The 12,498-nt window shown below is 45.9% G+C and overlaps 1 protein-coding gene across 1 annotated transcript in view; it reads right to left on the minus strand.

Moving 5' to 3' along the window:
- Positions 1 to 12,498, minus strand: part of slc25a21 (solute carrier family 25 member 21) — a 336,413-nt gene that overhangs the window by 10,368 nt on the left and 313,547 nt on the right. The window contains exons 7-8 of the mRNA XM_061968045.2: positions 9,815 to 9,922; positions 9,574 to 9,738 (exon numbers count right to left, since the gene is read on the minus strand). Of these exons, the coding sequence (XP_061824029.1) occupies positions 9,574 to 9,738; positions 9,815 to 9,922 (273 nt within the window). The remainder of the gene's footprint in view (positions 1 to 9,573; positions 9,739 to 9,814; positions 9,923 to 12,498) is intronic.

Here is a 12,498-nt window from a genome sequence, read left to right on the forward strand (position 1 = left end):
AAATAATAATTAATTATCCTTGTCTTTTTTCCAAAATTAGTTTCCTAATTATTTTGAAGGATACAACTTTTCCCGCTCAAAAATAAATATATATATATATTTTTTTCTTGATACATCTGGGTGAAAAAAAAGAAACAGTGTAATAATTTTGTCATGCGAGTATGGCCCTAATATTCTTTGACACGCCAGAGTGCATAGGACTGCAAATGGCGGCGAGGTAGTGGGGGCGATGAGGGCGGGACTAAGATTCGGGGTTTCTGACTGCGGTGCGGCGCTCTGATTGGCTGAGAAGAAGGCTCACGGAGGCAGACTTGGGGGACGCATATGGGGACCATTTGGGTAATTGGGCTGCCACTCCACACAGACGTATTACTGTTACAAAACAAAACAAAAAGAGGCCAAACTTGATTTGTAAAAAAATAAAACAAATAAGATGACAACAGCCAGTGGACACGGTGGACGCCCTCAGAAGAACTACAAGAAGGAAGCAACCCAAGAAGAGCATTTCGGTGACTTCTAAGTCTTAAGCAAACACGTCCGTCCATTTTTGGTCCTCAAGTGGCGGCGTGACAGCACTGAGCGCGCTCAGATGAGCTTGCGTCATGTCGATGATTGGTTTTGGAGAGACTGGCTGTCAGACCGCCCAACACTGGCCCATCATCCTGTCAGACCCTCCAACACTGGCCCATCATCCTGTCAGACCATCCAACACTGGCCCATCATCCTGTCAGACCATCCAACACTGGCCCATCATCCTGTCAGACCGTCCAAAACTGGCCCATCATCCTGTCAGACCATCCAACACTGGCCCATCATCCTGTCAGACCGTCCAACACTGGCCCATCATCCTGTCAGACCGTCCAACACTGGCCCATCATCCTGTCAGACCGTCCAAAACTGGCCCATCATCCTGTCAGACCATCCAACACTGGCCCATCATCCTGTCAGACCATCCAACACTGGCCCATCATCCTGTCAGACCGTCCAATACTGGCCCATCATCCTGTCAGACCATCCAACACTGGCCCATCATCCTGTCAGACCATCCAACACTGGCCCATCATCCTGTCAGACCGTCCAACACTGGCCCATCATCCTGTGAGACCATCCAACACTGGCCCATCATCCTGTCAGACCATCCAACACTGGCCCATCATCCTGTCAGACCATCCAACACTGGCCCATCATCCTGTCAGACCATCCAACACTGGCCCATCATCCTGTCAGACCGTCCAACACTGGCCCATCATCCTGTCAGACCGTCCAAAACTGGCCCATCATCCTGTCAGACCATCCAACACTGGCCCATCATCCTGTCAGACCATCCAACACTGGCCCATCATCCTGTCAGACCGTCCAACACTGGCCCATCATCCTGTCAGACCATCCAACACTGACCCATCATCCTGTCAGACCATCCAACACTGGCCCATCATCCTGTCAGACCTTCCAACACTGGCCCATCATCCTGTCAGACCATCCAACACTGGCCCATCATCTGTCAGACCGCCCAACACTGGCCCATCATCCTGTCAGACCATCCAACACTGGCCCATCATCCTGTCAGACCATCCAACACTGGCCCATCATCCTGTCAGACCGTCCAAAACTGGCCCATCATCCTGTCAGACCATCCAACACTGGCCCATCATCCTGTCAGACCGTCCAACACTGGCCCATCATCCTGTCAGACCGTCCAACACTGGCCCATCATCCTGTCAGACCGTCCAAAACTGGCCCATCATCCTGTCAGACCATCCAACACTGGCCCATCATCCTGTCAGACCATCCAACACTGGCCCATCATCCTGTCAGACCGTCCAATACTGGCCCATCATCCTGTCAGACCATCCAACACTGGCCCATCATCCTGTCAGACCATCCAACACTGGCCCATCATCCTGTCAGACCGTCCAACACTGGCCCATCATCCTGTGAGACCATCCAACACTGGCCCATCATCCTGTCAGACCATCCAACACTGGCCCATCATCCTGTCAGACCATCCAACACTGGCCCATCATCCTGTCAGACCATCCAACACTGGCCCATCATCCTGTCAGACCGTCCAACACTGGCCCATCATCCTGTCAGACCGTCCAAAACTGGCCCATCATCCTGTCAGACCATCCAACACTGGCCCATCATCCTGTCAGACCATCCAACACTGGCCCATCATCCTGTCAGACCGTCCAACACTGGCCCATCATCCTGTCAGACCATCCAACACTGACCCATCATCCTGTCAGACCATCCAACACTGGCCCATCATCCTGTCAGACCTTCCAACACTGGCCCATCATCCTGTCAGACCATCCAACACTGGCCCATCATCTGTCAGACCGCCCAACACTGGCCCATCATCCTGTCAGACCATCCAACACTGGCCCATCATCCTGTCAGACCGTCCAACACTGGCCCATCATCCTGTCAGACCATCCAAAACTGGCCCATAATCCTGTCAGACCGTCCAACACTGGCCCATCATCCTGTCAGACCGTCCAACACTAGCCCATCATCCTGTCAGACCATCCAACACTGGCCCATCATCCTGTCAGACCATCCAACACTGGCCCATCATCCTGTCAGACCGTCCAACACTGGCCCATCATCCTGTCAGACCATCCAACACTGACCCATCATCCTGTCAGACCATCCAACACTGGCTCATCATCCTGTCAGACCTTCCAACACTGGCCCATCATCCTGTCAGACCATCCAACACTGGCCCATCATCTGTCAGACCGCCCAACACTGGCCCATCATCCTGTCAGACCATCCAACACTGGCCCATCATCCTGTCAGACCGCCCAACACTGGCCCATCATCCTGTCAGACCCTCCAACACTGGCCCATCATCCTGTCAGACCATCCAACACTGGCCCATCATCCTGTCAGACCGTCCAACACTGGCCCATCATCCTGTCAGACCATCCAACACTGGCCCATCATCTGTCAGACCGCCCAACACTGGCCCATCATCCTGTCAGACCATCCAACACTGGCCCATCATCCTGTCAGACCGCCCAACACTGGCCCATCATCCTGTCAGACCGTCCAACACTGGCCCATCATCCTGTCAGACCATCCAACACTGGCCCATCATCCTATCAGACCGTCCAACACTGGCCCATCATCCTGTCAGACCATCCAACACTGGCCCATCATCTGTCAGACCGCCCAACACTGGCCCATCATCCTGTCAGATCATCCAACACTGGCCCATCATCCTGTCAGACCGCCCAACACTGGCCCATCATCCTGTCAGACCGTCCAACACTGGCCCATCATCCTGTCAGACCATCCAAAACTGGCCCATAATCCTGTCAGACCGTCCAACACTGGCCCATCATCCTGTCAGACCGTCCAACACTAGCCCATCATCCTGTCAGACCATACAACACTGGCCCATCATCCTGTCAGACCATCCAACACTGGCCCATCATCCTGTCAGACCATCCAACACTGGCCCATCATCTGTCAGACCGCCCAACACTGGCCCATCATCCTGTCAGACCATCCAACACTGGCCCATCATCCTGTCAGACCGTCCAACACTGGCCCATCATCCTGTCAGACCGTCCAACACTGGCCCATCATCCTGTCAGACCATCCAAAACTGGCCCATCATCCTGTCAGACCGTCCAACACTGGCCCATCATCCTGTCAGACCGTCCTACACTGGCCCATCATCCTGTCAGACCATACAACACTGGCCCATCATCCTGTCAGACCGTACAACACTGGCCCATCATCCTGTCAGACCATCCAACACTGGCCCATCATCCTGTCAGATCATCCAACACTGGCCCATCATCCTGTCAGACCGTCCAACACTGGCCCATCATCCTGTCAGACCATCCAACACTGGCCCATCATCCTGTCAGACCATCCAACACTGGCCCATCATCCTGTCAGACCATCCAACACTGGCCCATCATCCTGTCAGACCATCCAACACTGGCCCATCATCCTGTCAGACCGTCCAACACTGGCCCATCATCCTGTCAGACCGTCCAAAACTGGCCCATCATCCTGTCAGACCATCCAACACTGGCCCATCATCCTGTCAGACCATCCAACACTGGCCCATCATCCTGTCAGACCGTCCAACACTGGCCCATCATCTTGTCAGACCATCCAACACTGACCCATCATCCTGTCAGACCATCCAACACTGGCTCATCATCCTGTCAGACCTTCCAACACTGGCCCATCATCCTGTCAGACCATCCAACACTGGCCCATCATCTGTCAGACCGCCCAACACTGGCCCATCATCCTGTCAGACCATCCAACACTGGCCCATCATCCTGTCAGACCGCCCAACACTGGCCCATCATCCTGTCAGACCGTCCAACACTGGCCCATCATCCTGTCAGACCATCCAACACTGGCCCATCATCCTGTCAGACCGTCCAACACTGGCCCATCATCCTGTCAGACCATCCAACACTGGCCCATCATCCTGTCAGACCATCCAACACTGGCCCATCATCCTGTCAGACCATCCAACACTGGCCCATCATCCTGTCAGACCGTCCAACACTGGCCCATCATCCTGTCAGACCATCCAACACTGGCCCATCATCCTGTCAGACCATCCAACACTGGCCCATCATCCTGTCAGACCGTCCAACACTGGCCCATCATCCTGTCAGACCATCCAACACTGGCCCATCATCCTGTCAGACCGTCCAACACTGGCCCATCATCCTGTCAGACCATCCAACACTGGCCCATCATCCTGTCAGACCGTCCAACACTGGCCCATCATCCTGTCAGACCATCCAACACTGGCCCATCATCCTGTCAGACCTCCCAACACTGGCCCATCATCCTATCAGACCATCCAACACTGGCCCATCATCCTGTCAGACCGTCCAACACTAGCCCATCATCCTGTCAGACCATCCAACACTGGCCCATCATCCTGTCAGACCATCCAACACTGGCCCATCATCCTGTCAGACCATCCAACACTGGCCCATCATCCTGTCAGACCATCCAACACTGGCCCATCATCCTGTCAGACCGTCCAATACTGGCCCATCATCCTGTCAGACCGTCCAACACTGGCCCATCATCCTGTCAGACCGTCCAACACTGGCCCATCATCCTGTCAGACCATCCAACACTGGCCCATCATCCTGTCAGACCGTCCAACACTGGCCCATCATCCTGTCAGACCGTCCAAAACTGGCCCATCATCCTGTCAGACCATCCAACACTGGCCCATCATCCTGTCAGACCATCCAACACTGGCCCATCATCCTGTCAGACCGTCCAACACTGGCCCATCATCCTGTCAGACCATCCAACACTGACCCATCATCCTGTCAGACCATCCAACACTGGCTCATCATCCTGTCAGACCTTCCAACACTGGCCCATCATCCTGTCAGACCATCCAACACTGGCCCATCATCTGTCAGACCGCCCAACACTGGCCCATCATCCTGTCAGACCATCCAACACTGGCCCATCATCCTGTCAGACCGCCCAACACTGGCCCATCATCCTGTCAGACCGTCCAACACTGGCCCATCATCCTGTCAGACCATCCAACACTGGCCCATCATCCTGTCAGACCGTCCAACACTGGCCCATCATCCTGTCAGACCATCCAACACTGGCCCATCATCCTGTCAGACCATCCAACACTGGCCCATCATCCTGTCAGACCATCCAACACTGGCCCATCATCCTGTCAGACCGTCCAACACTGGCCCATCATCCTGTCAGACCATCCAACACTGGCCCATCATCCTGTCAGACCATCCAACACTGGCCCATCATCCTGTCAGACCATCCAACACTGGCCCATCATCCTGTCAGACCGTCCAACACTGGCCCATCATCCTGTCAGACCATCCAACACTGGCCCATCATCCTGTCAGACCGTCCAACACTGGCCCATCATCCTGTCAGACCATCCAACACTGGCCCATCATCCTGTCAGACCGTCCAACACTGGCCCATCATCCTGTCAGACCATCCAACACTGGCCCATCATCCTGTCAGACCGTCCAACACTGGCCCATCATCCTGTCAGACCATCCAACACTGGCCCATCATCCTGTCAGACCTCCCAACACTGGCCCATCATCCTATCAGACCATCCAACACTGGCCCATCATCCTGTCAGACCGTCCAACACTAGCCCATCATCCTGTCAGACCATCCAACACTGGCCCATCATCCTGTCAGACCATCCAACACTGGCCCATCATCCTGTCAGACCATCCAACACTGGCCCATCATCCTGTCAGACCATCCAACACTGGCCCATCATCCTGTCAGACCGTCCAATACTGGCCCATCATCCTGTCAGACCATCCAACACTGGCCCATCATCCTGTCAGACCGTCCAACACTGGCCCATCATCCTGTCAGACCATCCAACACTGGCCCATCATCCTGTCAGACCGTCCAACACTGGCCCATCATCCTGTCAGACCGTCCAAAACTGGCCCATCATCCTGTCAGACCATCCAACACTGGCCCATCATCCTGTCAGACCATCCAACACTGGCCCATCATCCTGTCAGACCGTCCAACACTGGCCCATCATCCTGTCAGACCATCCAACACTGACCCATCATCCTGTCAGACCATCCAACACTGGCTCATCATCCTGTCAGACCTTCCAACACTGGCCCATCATCCTGTCAGACCATCCAACACTGGCCCATCATCTGTCAGACCGCCCAACACTGGCCCATCATCCTGTCAGACCATCCAACACTGGCCCATCATCCTGTCAGACCGCCCAACACTGGCCCATCATCCTGTCAGACCGTCCAACACTGGCCCATCATCCTGTCAGACCATCCAACACTGGCCCATCATCCTGTCAGACCGTCCAACACTGGCCCATCATCCTGTCAGACCATCCAACACTGGCCCATCATCCTGTCAGACCATCCAACACTGGCCCATCATCCTGTCAGACCATCCAACACTGGCCCATCATCCTGTCAGACCATCCAACACTGGCCCATCATCCTGTCAGACCTCCCAACACTGGCCCATCATCCTATCAGACCATCCAACACTGGCCCATCATCCTGTCAGACCGTCCAACACTAGCCCATCATCCTGTCAGACCATCCAACACTGGCCCATCATCCTGTCAGACCATCCAACACTGGCCCATCATCCTGTCAGACCATCCAACACTGGCCCATCATCCTGTCAGACCATCCAACACTGGCCCATCATCCTGTCAGACCGTCCAATACTGGCCCATCATCCTGTCAGACCATCCAACACTGGCCCATCATCCTGTCAGACCGTCCAACACTGGCCCATCATCCTGTCAGACCATCCAACACTGGCCCATCATCCTGTCAGACCGTCCAACACTGGCCCATCATCCTGTCAGACCGTCCAAAACTGGCCCATCATCCTGTCAGACCATCCAACACTGGCCCATCATCCTGTCAGACCATCCAACACTGGCCCATCATCCTGTCAGACCGTCCAACACTGGCCCATCATCCTGTCAGACCATCCAACACTGACCCATCATCCTGTCAGACCATCCAACACTGGCTCATCATCCTGTCAGACCTTCCAACACTGGCCCATCATCCTGTCAGACCATCCAACACTGGCCCATCATCTGTCAGACCGCCCAACACTGGCCCATCATCCTGTCAGACCATCCAACACTGGCCCATCATCCTGTCAGACCGCCCAACACTGGCCCATCATCCTGTCAGACCGTCCAACACTGGCCCATCATCCTGTCAGACCATCCAACACTGGCCCATCATCCTGTCAGACCGTCCAACACTGGCCCATCATCCTGTCAGACCATCCAACACTGGCCCATCATCCTGTCAGACCATCCAACACTGGCCCATCATCCTGTCAGACCATCCAACACTGGCCCATCATCCTGTCAGACCGTCCAACACTGGCCCATCATCCTGTCAGACCATCCAACACTGGCCCATCATCCTGTCAGACCGTCCAACACTGGCCCATCATCCTGTCAGACCGTCCAACACTGGCCCATCATCCTGTCAGACCGTCCAACACTGGTCCATACCAGTCAGTATTTATTATGTGTGTATACCAGTCAGTATGTATTATGTGTGTATACCAGTCAGTATGTATTATGTGTGTATACCAGTCAGTATTTATTATGTGTGTATACCAGTCAGTATTTATTATGTGTGTATACCAGTCAGTATTTATTATGTGTGTATACCAGTCAGTATTTATTATGTTTGTATACCAGTCAGTATTTATTATGTGTGTATACCAGTCAGTATTTATTATGTGTGTATACCAGTCAGTATTTATTATGTTTGTATACCAGTCAGTATTTATTATGTGTGTATACCAGTCAGTATTTATTATGTGTGTATACCAGTCAGTATTTATTATGTGTGTATACCAGTCAGTATTTATTATGTGTGTATACCAGTCAGTATTTATTATGTTTGTATACCAGTCAGTATTTATTATGTGTGTATACCAGTCAGTATTTATTATGTGTGTATACCAGTCAGTATTTATTATGTGTGTATACCAGTCAGTATTTATTATGTGTGTATACCAGTCAGTATTTATTATGTTTGTATACCAGTCAGTATTTATTATGTGTGTATACCAGTCAGTATTTATTATGTGTGTATACCAGTCAGTATTTATTATGTGTGTATACCAGTCAGTATTTATTATGTTTGTATACCAGTCAGTATGTATTATGTGTGTATACCAGTCAGTATTTATTATGTGTGTATACCAGTCAGTATTTATTATGTGTGTATACTAGTCAGTATGTATTATGTGTGTATACCAGTCAGTATTTATTATGTGTGTATACCAGTCAGTATTTATTATGTGTGTATACCAGTCAGTATTTATTATGTTTGTATACCAGTCAGTATTTATTATGTGTGTATACCAGTCAGTATTTATTATGTGTGTATACCAGTCAGTATTTATTATGTTTGTATACCAGTCAGTATTTATTATGTGTGTATACCAGTCAGTATTTATTATGTGTGTATACCAGTCAGTATTTATTATGTGTGTATACCAGTCAGTATTTATTATGTTTGTATACCAGTCAGTATGTATTATGTGTGTATACCAGTCAGTATTTATTATGTGTGTATACCAGTCAGTATTTATTATGTGTGTATACTAGTCAGTATGTATTATGTGTGTATACCAGTCAGTATTTATTATGTGTGTATACCAGTCAGTATTTATTATGTGTGTATACCAGTCAGTATTTATTATGTTTGTATACCAGTCAGTATTTATTATGTGTGTATACCAGTCAGTATTTATTATGTGTGTATACCAGTCAGTATTTATTATGTGTGTATACCAGTCAGTATTTATTATGTTTGTATACCAGTCAGTATGTATTATGTGTGTATACCAGTCAGTATTTATTATGTGTGTATACCAGTCAGTATTTATTATGTGTGTATACTAGTCAGTATGTATTATGTGTGTATACCAGTCAGTATTTATTATGAGTCTACTTGGATAGTTTTTTTGGTCTTAGCATGTTAACTTGATGGGTCGGGATTTGTACTTTACCGAGTTAGCAGGAATGGCGTCTTTGACGTTGAAATAGAAGCCAAAGTAGATCATGTTGAAAACTCCGTGGCGTCCGAGCGTGGACGTCAGTCCCTTGTTCAGACCCTTCAGCCCGAAGCCGTCCGAGTTGATGATGCGTCTGGCCTGGCCAAACGAGGACGGTTGCTGTTGGGGGAAAACGTCCAAAAGTGGGCAAAAGGTGACGTATGAAGAAAGACATATTGTCTGGTATGCTACTCACCTCTTGGAAGGCGTTCCTGTTGGCCTGAAGACTGACTTTGACCACCTCGAAGGGATTGACCACCACGGCCTCGGTCAACCCTGCGCCCAGTCCTGCTGCGGACAACGCCTAGCAGGTGGTAGGACAATGTGGGAGAGGAGCGGCAATGAGTGGGTCTTTAAAACCCACATCAGACAACTTTCTGATTGACGACGATCAGCAGTCGATCATTTTGAGTCGCGGAGAAAGTAAAAAAATATTTAAAAAAAATAAATATTAAAATAAATATTTATAAAAAATAAAAATAAATATTATACAATTCAAAAATAGTTATTTGGCAAATAAACTGAACTAATAATAATGATCCAGAGTGCATGAGAAAGACAAAAAGGAAAATGTATAGCTCTTCGATCACCTGTTCATCTATGAACAATTATATCTTTTATATTAATTATCAATTATATAATTTATATTCCAACACAGCAGCAACACAACCAATGTTAAAGTCAGCATTCATTTGGAGTTGATTGTAAACACTTTCACACTGACAGTATTAGCAACATTCTATTGCGCCAGTAGAGCTAAAGACATCTTCTGGATGCTGACCACTCATCATACTTGGGGAAAAAAATAAAAATAAAGTTTGCCTACTGCCACTTTTATTATTAACTTAATTTGATTTATTTGCATATGTAGACCACTCATAGAAAACTGGGCGACGTTAGTTCAATAGAAAATTATTTTAGAAGCACTGTAGGATTCTTCAGAAAAAAATGTATTGCCATAAAAGTCTTAAAAACAGATAAATTCATCATTTAAAAAAAAATATATATATTTTTTTTTAAATTATTATTATTATTTTTTTTTTTTTAAAGTAGAAACATTTTATTGTCATTGGACTTAAAAAGTACAACAACATTTCCTCGAGAGCAGTGCTTCTAGAAATATTACAATCTGTCAGCATTTCACTTCAACTTCAGCATTGGAGCATTCGCACCAAATGTCTTGCCATAAAAGTCTTAAACAATATTTTTTTCCCCCACCAAATTATGAAATTTTGAATTTTTTGTGTACTTAGTTTTGATTAAATGTAGGATTTTTCAGAAAAAAAAATGTCTTGCCATAAAAGTCTTAAAAACAGATAAAAAAACTAACATTGTTTTAAAAACATTTTTATCTTATTTTGTGTATTTTGTTTTGTTTTCGTAGATTTTTTTTAAATAAATATGACCCGCCATAAAAGTGTTAAAAACCGACTTAAAATTATACACTTTTTTTCCCCTCAAAAATAGTTGACGTAAAATGACAACTTTAGTCTGGCAAATGTACAACTATTGTCAAAAGATATATTCAGCTAAGATGACCATTTGCTTTTGACAAGTGTATACATGACAGTCTAAAAACATTATACGGAAAAAAAAAATATTCTGATGAGTTACCCTGGTAAGATTACAACGTTCCTTCTAATAAAAAAAGATTTCGTTTTTGTTTTGTTTTTTTTTTTTTACAAAAAACAAAAATAATTTGTCACGTTGCCTGTGTCAGGTGAACTGCAATGAATGGGGTTATATTTTTTGTTTAAAAATACAACCATTTTTTAAATCTATTTTTATTATTTTGTTGTAATGAGATTTTTCAGAAAAAAATGTCTTGCCATAAAACTCTTAAACAATAATTTTTTTCACTCCAAATTATGAACTTTATGAAATTTTGAACTTTTTGTGTACTTAGTTTTGATTAAATGTAGGATTCTTCAGAAAAAAAATGTCTTGCCATAAAAGTCTTAAAAACAGATGAAAAACAAACATTGTTTTAAAAAAAAATTATTTTATTTTGTGTATTTTGTTGTGTTTTCGTAGAATTCTTTAAAATAAATATGACCCGCCATAAAAGTGTTAAAAACCGACTTAAAATTATACACTTTTTTCCCCCTCAAAAATAGTTGACGTAAAATGACAACTTTAGTCTGGTAAATTTACAACTATTGTCAAAAGATATATTCAGCTAAGATGACCATTTGCTTTTGACAAGTGTATACATGACAGTCTAAAAACGTTATACAGAAAAAAATAAATTCTAATGAGTAAAATTACAATGTTCCTTCTAATAAAAAAAGACTATGTTTTTTTATTTGTTTGTTTTTTTACAAAAACAAAAATAATTTGTCACGTTGCCTGTGTCAGTTAAACTGCAATGAATGGGGTTATATTTTTTGTGTAAAAATACAAAATACTTGTTTAATCTATTTTTATTATTTTGTTGTAATGAGATTTTTCAGAAAAAAATGTCTTGCCATAAAACTCTTAAACAATAATTTGTTTCACTCCAAATTATGAACTTTATGAAATTTTGAACTTTTTGTGTACTTAGTTTTGATTAAATGTAGGATTCTTCAGAAAAAAAATGTCTTGCCATAAAAGTCTTAAAAACAGATGAAAAACAAACATTGTTTTAAAAACATTTTTACTTTATTTTGTGTATTTTGTTGTGTTTTCGTAGAATTTTTTAAAATAAATATGACCCGCCATAAAAGTGCTAAAAACCGACTTAAAATTATACACTTTTTCCCCTTCAAAAATAGTTGACGTAAAATGACAACTTTAGTCTGGTAAATTTACAACTATTGTCAAAAGATATATTCAGCTAAGATGACCATTTGCTTTTGACAAGTGTATACATGTGACAGTCTAAAAACGTTATACGGA

This window comes from Nerophis lumbriciformis, linkage group LG08, assembly GCF_033978685.3.
Source record: "Nerophis lumbriciformis linkage group LG08, RoL_Nlum_v2.1, whole genome shotgun sequence".
Taxonomy (NCBI): domain Eukaryota; kingdom Metazoa; phylum Chordata; class Actinopteri; order Syngnathiformes; family Syngnathidae; genus Nerophis; species Nerophis lumbriciformis.